Source organism: Ascaphus truei, chromosome 1 (assembly GCF_040206685.1).
Source record: "Ascaphus truei isolate aAscTru1 chromosome 1, aAscTru1.hap1, whole genome shotgun sequence".
NCBI lineage: Eukaryota > Metazoa > Chordata > Amphibia > Anura > Ascaphidae > Ascaphus > Ascaphus truei.
The window spans coordinates 192,608,788-192,624,923 of record NC_134483.1 but is presented as its reverse complement, the minus strand read 5'-3'; the positions used below and the strand labels follow the sequence as shown (position 1 = coordinate 192,624,923).

Genomic DNA, 16,136 nt, shown 5'->3' with positions numbered 1-16,136 from the left:
TGTGTGTCTGTGTGTGTGTCTGTGTGTGTGTCTGTGTGTGTCTGTGTGTGTCTGTGTGTGTGTGTGTGTGTGTCTGAGTGTGTGTGTCTGTCTGCGTGTGTGTGTGTGTGTGTGTGTGTCTGTCTGCGTGTGTGTGTGTCTGTCTGCGTGTGTGTGTGTCTGTCTGCGTGTGTGTGTGTGTCTGTCTGCGTGTGTGTCTGTGTGTCTGTCTGTCTATCTGTCTGTCTGTCTGAGTGTGTCTGTGTGTCTGTCTGAGTGTGTCTGTGTGTCTGTCTGAGTGTGTCTGTGTGTCTGTCTGAGTGTGTGTGTGTCTGTCTGAGTGTGTGTGTGTCTGTCTGAGTGTGTCTGTTTGTCTGAGTGTGTCTGTTTGTCTGCGTGTGTGTGTGTCTCTGTCTGCGTGTGTGTCTGTGTGTCTGTCTGTCTGTCTGTCTGTCTGTGAGTGTGTGTGTGTCTGTCTGAGTGTGTGTGCGTCTGTCTGCGTGTGTGTGTCTGTCTGAGTGTGTCTGTCTGAGTGTGTCTGTCTGAGTGTGTCTGTCTGAGTGTGTCTGTCTGAGTGTGTCTGTCTGAGTGTGTCTGTCTGAGTGTGTCTGTCTGAGTGTGTCTGTCTGAGTGTGTCTGTCTGAGTGTGTCTGTCTGAGTGTGTGTCTGTCTGTCTGAGTGTGTGTCTGTCTGTCTGAGTGTGTGTCTGTCTGTCTGAGTGTGTGTCTGTCTGTCTGAGTGTGTGTCTGTCTGTCTGAGTGTGTGTGTCTGTGTCTGTCTGTGTGTGTGTGTCTGTCTGTCTGTCTGTCTGTCTGTCTGTGTCTGTCTGAGTGTCTGTGTGTCTGTCTGAGTGTGTGTGTGTCTGTCTGAGTGTGTGTGTGTCTCTGAGTGTGTGTGCGTCTGTCTGCGTGTGTGTGTTTCTGTCTGTCTGAGTGTGTGTGTGTCTGAGTGTGTGTGTGTCTGAGTGTGTGTGTCTGTCTGTGTGTGTGTGTCTGTCTGTGTGTGTGTCTGTCTGTGTGTGTGTGTGTCTGTGTGTGTGTGTGTCTGTGTGTGTGTGTCTGAGTGTGTCTGTCTGAGTGTGTCTGTCTGAGTGTGTCTGTCTGAGTGTGTCTGTCTGAGTGTGTCTGTCTGAGTGTGTCTGTCTGAGTGTGTCTGTCTGAGTGTGTCTGTCTGAGTGTGTCTGTCTGAGTGTGTCTGTCTGAGTGTGTCTGTCTGAGTGTGTCTGTCTGAGTGTGTCTGTCTGAGTGTGTCTGTCTGAGTGTGTCTGTCTGAGTGTGTCTGTCTGAGTGTGTCTGTCTGAGTGTCTGAGTGTGTCTGTCTGAGTGTGTGTGTGTGTCTGTCTGAGTGTGTGTGTGTGTCTGTCTGAGTGTGTGTGTGTGTCTGTCTGAGTGTGTGTGTGTGTGTCTGTCTGAGTGTGTGTGTGTGTGTCTGTCTGAGTGTCTGTGTGTTTCTGTCTGTCTGTGTGTTTCTGTCTGTGTGTGTGTGTGTGTGTCTGTCTGAGTGTCTGTGTGTTTCTGTCTGTCTGTGTGTTTCTGTCTGTCTGTGTGTTTCTGTCTGTCTGTGTGTTTCTGTCTGTCTGTGTGTTTCTGTCTGTCTGTGTGTTTCTGTCTGTGTGTGTGCGTCTGTCTGTCTGAGTGCGTCTGTCTGTCTGAGTGCGTCTGTCTGAGTGCGTCTGTCTGAGTGCGTCTGTCTGAGTGCGTCTGTCTGCGTGCGTCTGTCTGCGTGCGTCTGTCTGCGTGCGTCTGTCTGCGTGCGTCTGTCTGCGTGTGTCTGAGTGCACGTGCGTGCGTGACTGAGTGCGTGCGCGACTGAGTGCATGCGCGACTGACTGAGTGCGTGCGCGTGCGTGCGCGACTGACTGAGTGCGTGTGCGACTGAGTGTGTGCGCGTGTGCGACTGAGTGAGAGTGCGTGAGAGATTGTGTGACTGAGGGAGTGCGTGCGTGCGTGACTGAGGGAGTGCGTGCGTGTAAGCCAAGCTGATCAAGGACCTAAGTAAGGCCGTGCGTATAGTGCCGGCGATGCCGCCCAAAAACAAACACATTGCCGCCGCCGCGTGCGCTTATAGTAAGCGCGACAGCGGCAATGCGACGGAGCGGACTTTGGAAGCCGGGAATATTTGATTTTCAAGGGCTGTCACCTCATGTGACAGCCCCTGAACAAATCAAATGTCCGGGAGTCTGCGATGCCGCCGCAAAGCGAAATATAACTTTCGCTAGCGGGGATGGGTGACGTCGCCGGCACTATACGTGCGGCCTAAGCAAGCACAGCATTGTAAAACAATGTACTGTACAGTATTGTACTGTACTGTTTTCACCAAAGTCACAAAAAATAAGTCCCAAAAATATATCAGTCAGTCAAATAAATGCACCTCACCTTCATGCCCTTTCAGTAAAAATACTGTACAGTAGAAGATATGCCCTCTCCTTCATCCTTCCTACATATTTTTAAAATAATTTTCCATTCATCCATGTTGTATCTGTCAGCACATAAGAAAAATCAGCTGACATTAAAGATTTTATTTCAATAAAGCCTACTGTATTTATTTTGGTTACAAATGCATTATTTACATCAGTTATGCATGTTATGACGATTGCAGTACAGTACATGCATTGTAAAGTGGAAAAAAGCTGTGTGTGCTGTGCACGCGCATAGTAAGTGAAACTTCTTTGACTTTTGTCACAGAAATTGTATTTGTATTGGTGATGTTTTAATTAAAAATCAAAATACAATTTCAGTGACAAAACGCAAATACATTTGACTTATAATGCGCGTGCTCGGCACACATCCCCTGTATTAGCTATTTGCACCAAGTGTGAATTCCTTGTGTGTATGTGTCTCAGTCAGTGTGTGTGTGTGTGTGTGTGTGTGTGTCAGTCAGTCAGTCAGTCAGTCAGTGTGTATGTGTATCTGTGTCAGTCAGTGTGTGTGTGTGTGTGTGTGTGTGTCAGTCAGTGTGTGTGTGTATGTGTGTCAGTCAGGGTGGGTCAGTGTGTGTGTATGTGAGTCAGTGTGTGTGTATGTATGTGTGTCAGTCAGTGTGGGTGTATGTGTGTCAGTCAGTGCGTGTGTGTGTGTCAGTCAGGGTGGGTCAGTGTGTGTGTATGTGAGTCAGTGTTTGTGTGTGTGGGGGGGATGTGTGTGGTGTGTGTGTGTGGGTGGGGTGTGTGTGTGGGGGGGTGTGTGGGTGGGTCAGTCAGTGTGTGGGTGGGTCAGTCAGTGTGTGTGGGGGTGGGTCAGTCAGTGTGTGTGTGGGGGTGTGGGTGGGTCAGTCAGTGTGTGTGGGGGTGTGGGTGGGTCAGTCAGTGTGTGGGGGTCAGTCAGTGTGTGTGGGGGTGTGGGTGGGTCAGTCAGTGTGTGGGGGTGTGTGGGTGGGTCAGTCAGTGTGTGGGTGGGTCAGTCAGTGTGTGTGGGGGGGGGGTTGGGTGTGTCAGTCAGTGTGGGGGGGGTGTGTGTGGGTCAGTCAGTGTGTGGGGGTGGGGGGTGTGGGTGGGTCAGTCAGTGTGTGGGTGGGTCAGTCAGTGTGTGGGGGGTGTGGGTGGGTCAGTCAGTGTGTGGGGGGGTGTGGGGGGGTCAGTCAGTGTGTGTGTGGGTCAGTCAGTGTGTGGGGGTGTGGGTGGGTCTGTGTATGTGTCAAGCTGCAGCCAGGGGCGGGGGTGTAACATTGCGCACCACCTCTTCTCCCCCCCCCCCCTACGCAAATTCTGAGCGCGCGCACACACACACACACACACACACACACACACACACACACACACACACACACACACAGACACACACATCCCGCATGCAATCTGCGCACACACCCCGCACGCAATCTGCGCACACACACCCCCCGCGGGGGTTACATACGCCCGGCACGGGCATGAGTGACCGAGGCCCTGTGCCGCGCGGGTTGCGCCCGGGTTTGCGCCGTGTGCCACCGCTTCCTGCGGGCGCAAGGGGCCCGCGAACGCCCGCGGCAGTGGAAGGCTAAATGGCGCCGTGAGGAGCGTGTGGGTGGGACGCCGCCGCTGCCAGCCGCTTCTGCGCATGTGTGGCGTCCGTCAGCGGCGCCATCACAACTGCGCATGCGCGTCATGGCAGCGGTCGTGGAACAGTTGGGCATATTTCAGCAGCCGGGTGTGTGTGGGGGGGTACGGCGGAGTTTAGGAGCGGCGGCCGCCGCCGCCACATGTGACATGTGACAGGGGACAGGGGACAGGGGACGTGTGAGCGGAGCGGCGTCCATTAGGTGACGTCACTTCCGTTTCACATTTCGCCCCCCATCTATCCAGTTTTGCTCTATCAGGACTAGGTGCCACGAAAGAAGTTTCACTTCAAAAAAGGGAATGCTTCACTTTAAGTACATTTTCACTTTACATACATGCTCCGGTCCCATTGCGTATGTTAAAGCGGGGTATGCCTGTAATATGTATACTGCATTTAACACAGCAGGGCTCTCCAACTTCTGCAATATAACCATTGTGAAACCCTTGAATAACGCTATGGTTTCTCTGTCACTTCTCCCTCTGTTAGTGGAGTATTATCACAGTTGGAGAGTAGTGGTTGAGGCAGATGAGAGAAAAGTACATCAGTGGAACACTCGTAACAAATCACATTATTTGTTCATACACCACTAAATAAACTATTTTTATTTTAGTCTTTGCAACTTTGTTTTAATTACAAACAATTGGAGTTACTCATCATAGAAAAAAACGGTGTTTAAAGGGGCAATCCAAGCAGGTTAAAAAAATTATAATAATCTCTTTCTATTATTTGAATGCAGCTTTTGATTATCTTTATTGAATTCATTCACGTAATTCTCAGGCTTGGTGTGTGATTGCAGCAGTTTGTCCTACTGTTCTAGTACTTTTATTAGACATCAGTGCCGGAGTGAAAATATATGGAGTTTTGGTACAGCACATTATTCTTTTTCTTCATAATGATTTTTGTATTTTTCTTTTCTCATCAGCAACAAGGCATCGGAAGACCTAGCGTGTATCATGCTGTGATTGTCATCTTCCTAGAATTCTTTGCCTGGGGCCTATTAACAACTCCTATGCTAGTAGTGAGTATGAACATCCTTGTATTCCTATTAAATGCTTTCTTTTATAGCACTACTGGGCTTGCATGTTTGTTCTCAGATGTTTCAATGTTAAAGTTCTTTAAGGATTTTGCCATTAAAGAAGCGGAGGTGATGTATCTGTAGATACCCTTTGTGTTTAATGGCAGCATGCTTTTGATATTTCAGTCACTTTCATACATGACACCTACTTGATGCCACAACTGCTACTTTCTTGTCCAATTCTGCATTATAGCAGCAAACTAAATTACCCCAAAAATACATCCTCTGTAAATCTTAGGTTTTATGTTCTTTGCAGGATTTTTCTTATTATTGTGGCTCTTGTGGTTGGTTTTAAATCTTCTGTAATTTTGGATTTTGTTAAATCTGGTTAATCTAGTTGGAAGAATCTAGCTGCAGAAGATAGTTTTACTGATGGAAAGTACACCTCAGCTTTATAGTCCTGTTGTTATCTTATGGTGTGGAATAATAGTCCCATGGTCTTTGTCATCCTGAGGAAAAGCACTGTTTGTGCCCACAAGTTTAAAAGTTATTTAAGGTTCACTTTTTTCCTTTTAACTCGTACATTTTAAAGTTTCTGTAAAAGGTCACAGCCACAGTACGGACAGCTAAATTGTACTTAAATAGCTTCACTTCAGTATAACCGTAACCACATTTTTCTCCCGTTGATAGGGGGAAAAAAACTAAAATAAATCATGAAAATATTCGTTCATTTTCACCAGAAATACAGAAAATTGCAGTAACATCTTACTGTATGTGAGTTTCTTGTTGAACTAAAACATTTTATTAAATCCTATCTAGTTTTTACTAATCTAAAAATGTTAATCTATGCTGTGTACGTGAGTCATATCAAATATTCCAGTTATGTTAAAGAGGAACCGACCAAGGTCAACTTGTCATAGTTAACAAGTACAGGATCATTGTTCCATATCTGGATTGGATACATTAATGATGTATTGCCCTGATTGCAATAATTTGGAGAAACAATTGAATTTGGAGAAACAGCCAGTGTTATTTGGAGGTTATTCAAAAGTCCGCCTTCACTCCCTTTTCTGTAAAACATGGAGTTATGGAGTTGAATTAGTCTAGTGCAATCTTACTGTAAGTGGCTCCATATGTACTGGCCTGTGTTGTGTGGTGGCATAGTTAGAGCTGGTAGTTTGAATGTTTTTAAGTGTACTACAGAAAGCTTTCGTATGAAGTTGGATTATGGTGGTGTAATATTAGTTTTGCATAGTTTGTACAGTATGTTCAAATACCTTTACATCTGAACATTGGAGGCCAAAAATAAGGTTTTATTTTTATAAAATACTAACATTTCTTTAGAGAATTAAGTGCAAAGCTTTGCTGTTATTAAGTGTCTACTTGTTTTGAAGGGCACCCAAGTTCAGCCCGAGGGCTACCAACAGGGTAGACTTTCATCATAATACATACCTCAGCAGGTTGTCTTAGGGTTACTTAAGGCTTGGATAATTGGTTATTTATGTATTAATTATGGATATCTTGAACCCAAAAGAGAAAAAAGCATAGTACTACATCTAACTTGACGTATTATATAGTTATTGGTATATCTTCTCATAAGCAAAGGTCATTTAGTTAAATTCTGTGGCCAAAATATTTTAAGCCTACAACCACATCACAGTATGGCCCCTCTGTAGGTCTTAACACTGCTGCACCTGCTAAAAGCTTTCATATCAGAAGTTATACCGATGTATTTAACTATATAATATGCCACGTTAGATGTAGCACTCGGTTTTTTCACTTTTGTTCTATACATGAGGTCACAATCCTAGTAGCACTCTTTTTAACACTATGGGGCCTATGCAGATACGTTTTGACGTTGGCGAATTTAATACAACATATGCAGAGAGGTGGGAAACTTGAATAACAAGGCTAGAGCTGAAGTGGCGAAAATTTGTCCGTTTTAATCTCGCCATGTTCAGCGGAGTGACTGTGCATTAGCGATTTTTTTTTCCCTTCTACTTGTGGCACTGTGTTCGCGCAACTCTCGCGCGACTTTGAAACCATTTGCCGCCGAAAATTAAAGTTACAGGAATCCATTCCAGTCACAGCGAAATCACCTACGTGCACTGGTGGGAGGGAGGGGGCGGGGTTAACAGAAACGGAATATAGAATAGTGGCGCGAGCAAAGTAATTGGATTGCAGAAAGCGTTAGACGGTAAAGAAGTGTTTATTACAATTTTACATTTACATTTCCACAAATCTTCCACATTAGCAATTACAATAATACAATAATAATAATAATAAAGTACACATAACATGTAACTACACAGTCAATGCCAGTATTTTCTGGCGATCAATTTTGGCGTTTATAGCGCACATAACGGAGCTGAACGTGGCGGAAATGTCCAACATTGCGTCCCTGCATTTGGCGAAACTGGGAAAATTGCGAAATGCCTGAAAATTGTATAATTCGCCACCACATTTGCTATCTCAGTGAACCTAGCGCATTTTTTTGGCGATATACTGGAAACTCGCCACTAGTACACTATTCTCTGCATAAGGGAAGCTAATTTTGGCAAATACATGGCGTTATTACTGTTAAACGGCCTCTCTGCATAGGTCCCTATGTATTTGTATATGTGTATATGTGGTGTGAGCTTACAGGAGCTGTATATGTCTTGAATCTAGGCCTTTTGGTAGCCCTTGATTTTAAAGGTATATTGTTAAAAATGCGCTTATAATATTGTTAAAAAATGCTGGATATTTTCACTACTGTCTAATGAATGACCCTGCAAGTGTCTGTTGTGTATATATATTTTTTTTTTGTGCAGACAAATGTCAGGTATGAAATGAGCTTGTGAATCTTGAATCTGTGTTCTATAATTGTTTTAATTCCACTGTCTGGGTAAAAAAGTGATCAGACTTTGATAGTGGTGCCCTTGGTATCAATATATCATTTAAAAAGACTTTATAGCGCAGATGTTCATAACTCTTGGTGTATTTCTGACGTCATTCTGCTTCCAGTCCACATGCAATCACTTCTGGCATGTAAAGTTAACCAATAATATCAGCCGTCTGATGCTCATCACCTTTTTATGGGTCATCTGCTTGAGCTTTCGGCCCTTTCGGAGGCATTGCATCAACCCCATCCATCCCCATACCTTTTAATCATGAATAACTGCAAATGTTCATCAATTATCCAAGGTCCCAGGAGGGAAAAATGCTGCAAGCCAACGTGCGTTTTGCATCCCAACCAGGGGTGCTTCTTTTTACACCTCACCCAGCAGTGTGGCCTAAATTCATTAGAATATTCAACGATAAAATCTTTACTGTAACATCTCTAGACTGAACTGATTATTGTGCGCTGTTCTTTTTCCCCCCCCCCATTAGTGTAAAGCAAATGTAAAAGTGACAGTACTATTGCATAACACTAAATTGTCCCTGCAGCTGAGGTTTGGATCTCAGATATCAGATATCCAAGGCGGCAAACCTATAGCACAAAGGGTAAAGAAAATAGAATAGTGTGACCTGTAAGATAAAGGGTCAATGTCCACTCTAATCCACACTCAGAAAATCTTCTTGTCAACCTTTTGGATAAAAAAAGATCAGGCACCGATACTGTTGGGTTTATCCCTTGATCGGATGTCATCTCTGAGGTTGGTATTTGTATATATGAAATGATATGGCAAAAGGCAAAACCATAGTGTAACCTGAGACAAAAATACCCATTGCTACATTCAATGTGACAAAATATATAGTTAAATACTTCAATGTCAGTATTCTCATGAGTAAGGGTCATTTAGTTAAACTCTTTGGCCAAAGCGTTATAAGCCTGCAAGCCACGCCAAGTCATGCCCAGTAAGCAGGTCCAACACTACCTATGCAAGTGTAACCTGGTTTTAATATAATTTAAAAAAAAACTTAACAAATGAACATTGCACTCACAGATTTGCGATACATATTGCGCAGTTAGAGTATGCTGAAAAGGTCTGCTCTGCTAGTGTGCTCTGGCGCCCATGGCATCTAGCGCACACACCTTCCGCGTCACGTTAGATTCAAATCTCGTCTCGTGATATCTCTGTAGACTCGCTGGTTTAGGGTCTCGCACTCTTGCGCAGTCTCACGCTATAGGTTTGCTTTCTTGAACTGATACCTTTTTTTTTTTTATTGGGTATATTGATTTAACTGGTTGATAATTTGCATACAATGAGTGTGATAATGATGTTTGTTTACTGGCTGTATATTGCCTTTTTAAATTGCTGAAGCATTTTATTAGCAAGGCAAAATAAAAAAAATGTTTTGCTTGTAACTTGCCTGTTTTCTCTTCTAGGTTTTACATGAAACTTTTCCTCAGCATACATTTCTAATGAATGGCCTAATTCAAGGAGTAAAGGTAAGGAAATATTTGAGCCTTGTTTTGTTGTGTGTATTATCTACTCATTAAAGAAAAAAATAATTTGCTTATTATGGTTTTTATTTTTAGAAAGTGGACACTGTAGATTGTATGTAATGCAAATAAGGGAATACATGGGCCTTTATTCAACGTGCTGGAAAATATCTGAGTCCCTTTCAATATACTGTAGCTGTACTTTTCTCCAGCATTGACTCACGGCATATTGAGTAGGGAGGGGCCTAGAGCTGGGGAAAACGGTTCGGTAAAGCAGTGGTCTCCAAACTTTTCCGTACGAGGGACACGCCGTATATTCTACACATTTTCGCGGGCCTAAGAAAAAAAATCCTTTTTATATATTTTATAAATGAATGAATACGTTTTATTTGGGTCTTTTTGGGGTAATCGGCATGGTATGATTCAGAACATAAGAGAAATGTGACATTACAAAGAGGATGCCGTGCTTACACTGGGAAATGAGATGTAATGAGCAAAAACAGTTGCTGCGAGCCGGATAAAATATTGTGGGGGGCCTTATGTGGCCCCCGGGCCGTAGTTTGGATACCCCTGTAGTAAAGGTTTAACCATACAGTAGTTTCACAATGTGCTTAATGCAGCAATTCAACGTAAAAAAAAAAAGTTATACGTGATTCGATTTGCTCAGTCTTTATCTTTTAAAAACATCAATCACCTATATTTTGCTCATTGAACATATCACAGCTGATAGTTACAGCTGATAGTTACAGAATTCTGGAGCTTTCTACTTTTAAAGGGTATATCTAAAGGGGCAGTTTCTGTACCACTATTTTGTTAAGCCTTTCAGCAAATCTGTTTTAATGCTTTTTGTTCCATTAATATGGTGTGGCAGAGATTCTTGCTTTGAAATTCACATATATATTTGGCGACTCACTTTTAAAAGAACAACTTTCTTCTCATAGAACTAATAGTAAAACGGATTAAATCTTTATTCAGTTATATCTAAACTGAAAGTGAAACAATATTGCATTTGTTTGTCTCTGGCAGGCAATAGAAAGCAGGAAAATCATCAGTAGATGGCCTTCTGGCTTTCAATTGGGTGACCCCAGCAGCGTTGGGTTATGGTGCCGCTTTGTCATCAAGATGGAATATAACCATTTAAAAAATATATAATAATACAAAAATAACTTGCTTGTCCGCACATTCACATGTCTGCAACCCTGCTTTTCACCATTATCTCCTAACAGTGTTTCCACTGCAGCCAGGTATTCTGGATAATGACCTGCAAATGACCACACAATGTCACCTTTCATGCCCATTTTAACATGGATCCCTATAAGCTTTTTCCTGACAAATATTACACAGACTTTCAGCACAGCCTTGGTTAAAAGACGTGCGTTGCCAGTAAAACCTACTCACAGGCAGCTGTCACATTTTTTTTTTTTAATGAAATCATTGACATCTGGCATCACATTTTTAGGTAATGTATTTTTCAGGAGAAACATAGCTGGAAAGAATGTTTAAAACAAGTGAATGAATAAACTCTCCAGAACATCTGCTGCATAATTCTTGGCATACATGCTTAAGAAGGCACTGAGGAACGATACTGGTTGAAATAAATTAACCACTGACCAACTGATTTATTTATTTTATGGTTTAAAATGTAGGAGCAAATGTATAAAAGTATTTACATCTTTGTTTGTGTAAAAGAATTGCTTGCGCAGTTCTTTTGTGTGCTAATATTTAGTGAAAATGGGGAAAAAAACTAGCCAATTCAACTTGGTTTATTTTTATTTTTTAAATAAAGTTAATGTTTCCTGTAACATTTTGTCATTAATGTATTTTCATCAATGACTGATAGAGTAAGTTTGTAATATTTGAGAGAAATTAGATTGGGAAGTTATAGCAGCTGTTTGCTAATGAATGAGAACAAAGGCATTGGTTGTTTTATGGTTCATGTTGTTGACTTTCACAAAGCTGATATGCACAGTGTTGTAATTAAACAGGATGGTTTTTATTAGGACCATTTCAAGACTGGGGATTATTCATTCAACTGCTACAGTCCTGACCGACTTATCTATTGCATGGAAACTCCCATTGAAGGGAATAGGCGTTTACATGCGATAGAGCCCCAACCGGCACGATCACAGTTTAATGAATAACCCGCTCTGAGTTTCAATTCAGCCTGTTGATGGTGGCATCAAGTCTACAGCCACTGACCATAGTCTAGTTTATTTTCAGCCGGGGAAAATGTGCACTGCAGCTTTGACTTTGACTACTTGTAAAGCGGTTGTAGGTTTAAGGATGCAGAATATCTCGATATATTTCATTGGTACCCAATATATCTTCTCCCAGCCCCCCTCACCCCCCCCCCCCCACTCTAAAGTAAGTAGAATTTAAATCCGCTTTTTTTTTTTGCCAGACTCCCGATTAGTGTGTAGTGCAGTTGGCCTCCTAGCAATTAACATTTATTTTAAACTTGATAATGGAAACCAAAACGATATGCTAAGGTTGTGATTTCTTGAGCCAGATCTGAAATAGGCAATATCACCTTCTCCAGGGCGTATTAACTCTATTAGTGTCCTTACGTTTGTCAGAGCATTACTCGCTGTTTACCATCTAAAAATTAATTTTGTATAAATGTTTTAATTCATGGTAATTTTTCAGCTTTGAGTGGAAGGATGCATGAATTAAGTGTTTAATTGTCAGTTTAGTTTCTAGCTAATAAGATGGACAGGAAATGTTTATTAAAAAAAAAAAAACATTTACTAAGTGTTGCTAAGCAATTGGCTATGCTATATCTCTTGTGGTTTAGCGCTGTCCTGAGTGTACTAATACTACTTTTGATTTTGATATTTGGCAAACATTAATGTTGCAGAACTAGTCGCACACACATTTATACATCTATATATATTTAAATGTAGAGAGAGCTATGCAAGGCATTGTGAGTTGCAACTTTGACAAGCATTGCAGTGATTGCCAGATCTGCTTCCAAATAAGGCTGCGTCCCCGCTAGCGCTGAGCGGGCGGTGCTTGCCGCTTTTACATACTGTACATATATCTATATATGTAAGTCCCCGTTCACTCGGGCACACACACTTTTTTTTACCCCCCACCCCCACGCACGCACGCTTGCAAAATAGCCAGAACACCCGGTGCTCATGCTTGGAGAGCTGGCAACGTCACCGCTCTCAAGCATGAGCGTGGTCAGCGCCTGCGGGGCCGCAGCCTTAGTTCTTCAAGGTGTGTGTGTGTGTGTACCTGGGTGTGTAATTTAACATTTAATCAGCAGGTCCTAGTACACACAGGTAATTGTAGTAGTCATTGAGAGAGTTCTTCCCCAGGTGCAAGGGGTGATAACCTTTTTGCTGTAGCAATAAGTTTGGGAAGTATATATTTGTTTTTTCTTCCACTTCTGTGGGTTTTTTTTTAATCGGTTTTAACTGTAGCTCACACACACACTGCTTTTAAATTATAACCCCTTAGGCATTGCATGCATGTCACGCCCATGCTAGTGCCTATTATCATTATTTTGTTTCCTCTTTCCTCTATGCAGTAGAGGATATACTGTACAAAGGACACAGTATAACATTGGGAGTGTAGGAACCTGCAAATGGGGTCTAACCTTGGTGTGGTTGCAGGTTTAACATGTTTTGCCCAAAAGATTGAACTAAATGACCCATACTTATGAGCAGAAAAACCATCTCTCACACACGTATATGTGCATCTAACCTCTTTTGTGTCTGTGCACACAGCAAGGCTCGCTGTCCAAGCGAAATTTTACGGTGCCAGGGACTGGATCTGCCGCAGTCGTGCTGCGGGGGGGGGGGGGGGTTAATGCTTCCAAATTGGACCTACCACAGCGTCCATTCTCCTGTGTGTCATGACCACATGTAACAGCGGCCCCAGAGGCAATAAGGTTTGCTACAAAGTGTGTGTGTGTGTGTGTGTGTGTGTGTGTGTGTGTGTGCACCTACACACACACCTGCACACACACACACCTGCACACACACACACCTGTGCACACACACACACACATACCTGCACACACACACACCTGCACACACACACACCTGCACACACACACACACCTGAACACACCTACGCACACACCTACACCTACACACACCTACCTACACCTACACACACCTACATATACCTGCACACCTACATACACCTGCACACCTACACACACCTACACACACCTGCACACCTATACACACCTGCACACCTATACACACCTGCACACTTACACACACCTGCACACCTACACACACACCTACACACACACCTGCACACCTACACACACACCTGCACACCTACACGCACCTACGCACACCTACACACACACCTACACCTACACACACCTACATACACACACCTGCACACACCAACATACACACACCCCTACACACACACCTGCACACCTACACACACACCTGCACACCTACACACACACCTGCACGCCTACACACACACCTGCACACCTACACACACACCTGCACACCTGCACACACACACGCACACGCGCACACACACACCTGCACACACACACCTGCACACACATCTACACCTACACACGCACCTACACACCCCTAAATACGCACACCTGCGCACACCTACGCACACCCGCACACCTACGCACACCCGCACACCTACACACACCCGCACACCCACACCTACAAACACCCGCACACCCACACCTACAGACACCCGCACACCCACACCTACAGACACCCACACACCCACACCTGCACACCCACACACCCATACACCCACACCCCCACACCTACACACCCGCACACCCACACCTACACACCCGCACACCTACACACACCTACACACACACCTACACACACACCTACACACACACCTACACACACACACACACACACACACACACACACACACACACCTACACACACACCTACACACACACACACACACACCTACATCTACACACACCTACGCCTACACACCTACGCCTACACACACCTACACACACACACCTACACACATCTACACACACCTACACACATCTACACACACCTACACACACCTACACATAGACACACACACCTACACACACACACACACCTACACACACACACACCTACACACACACACACACACACACACACACACACACACACACACACACACACACACACACACACACACACACACACACACACACACACACACACACACCCCTACACACACACACACACACCCCTACACACACACACACACACCCCTACACACACACACACACACACACACACACACACACACACACAAAGTCCTGTATAAAGCACTCAAATTGATGAAAAATAAGATAGATTTTATTAACACAGAATAAACAAACATAAAATATAAGTAAAACAACGAGAACTGCTAAACTCCTAAATACTAATGCTGCAAATCATATACAAATGTATATAACTGAAATAAACCAAATCAAATAAATATGTATACTTGTAATAACTTAATACTGTACATGAAGAATACACTTGTGCTAAAAAGCATATACATGGGTATGCATTCTAATGGAGACAAATACAGACCAGGTGAAAGGAATATTCCCTTAGGATGTAAATAAGACTGGCCAGTCGGTAAATACCCCTACCTAACAAGGTATATGGTGGAATATATTACTTGAAAACGTAACCAACGGGTAGATAGGATGATCAAACGGTAGAAAAATTAGGTTGAGATTCAACCCCAACTGCTCAGGATCTGAGTTAGATTACCAAAGAACAGTCCCATATCAGTTGATATTAGTAAAGATAGTAGAATGTCCAGATCCCAGATACACTTGTGGCATACATATGCTTGTAGTAAGTTCATAGTACTATGAATAATAAACATATCACAGAATTATAGCACTTAGTGAAATTCATGATTAAAATCCGCAGCAAAGAAAATTTGTGTGATACTCATCAGTTTGGATGGTTTCCTCCGGGTTACCGATAAGCGGGACAGCCCAAAATAGGGCAGACTCGCAAACTGGAACCGCAATGCTCTGCTACCAAATGTGAGGCTTGCTACTTGCATGGCGCTGGTATTCAGAATGAGGGAGCGAGGAATCCACAGCAAATAAATGCAGCTGAGAGCGGTCAGCACCCGTTTTTTTCCATCGCATCCAGACCGTACGCTAATCAGCCAAGAAGAGTCAGCGGAGCAGCGGCAAACATCCAATAAGTAAATGTCACGCAAGAAGCCTTGCGGTGAGATGGGCGTCAGAGTTTCTGCCCGACACCGCATCTCCGCTGATCTCATCAGGTGTTTGCTGCTGCTCCTCTGACTCTTCTTGGCTGATTGGCGTACAGTCCGAATGCCATGGTGAAAACCGGGTACTGACCGCTGTCGGCTGTTGTGGATTCACGGCTTCCTCATGCTGAATATCGGCGCCATGCAAGTAGCAAGCCTCACACTTCATAGCAGAGCATTGTGGGCTCAGTTCCTTGAGAGGTTGCAGACCCCTGGAATAGGCAAACGGCGTTCCAAAATATATAGTGGATGTGTTCCCACATGGAACCTAACGTTCTTCTAAATTTGGTTGTTTTAGATCTTCTAGTTTGGGCATGCATAATCGACACAGATAAACATTCTGATATACAGTACATACATACCCCAAACCCAAGGCTCAAAGTAAAGCAAGAAGCAGCACATTGCAGGTAAAAGCAAAAGTAAGTTTGTTAGTAGTACAAAAACAGCCAACGTTTTGGTTCTCAATGTAGGGTTTGGGTAATGTATGCCC

General features: G+C 43.6%; 1 protein-coding gene across 1 annotated transcript in view; it reads left to right on the top strand.

Moving 5' to 3' along the window:
- The window catches only part of LOC142490977 (hippocampus abundant transcript 1 protein-like), a 96,306-nt gene that overhangs the window by 30,300 nt on the left and 49,870 nt on the right, over positions 1-16,136 (top strand). Inside the window, exons 3-4 of the mRNA XM_075593355.1 lie at positions 4,933-5,028; positions 9,338-9,400. Of these exons, the coding sequence (XP_075449470.1) occupies positions 4,933-5,028; positions 9,338-9,400 (159 nt within the window). The remainder of the gene's footprint in view (positions 1-4,932; positions 5,029-9,337; positions 9,401-16,136) is intronic.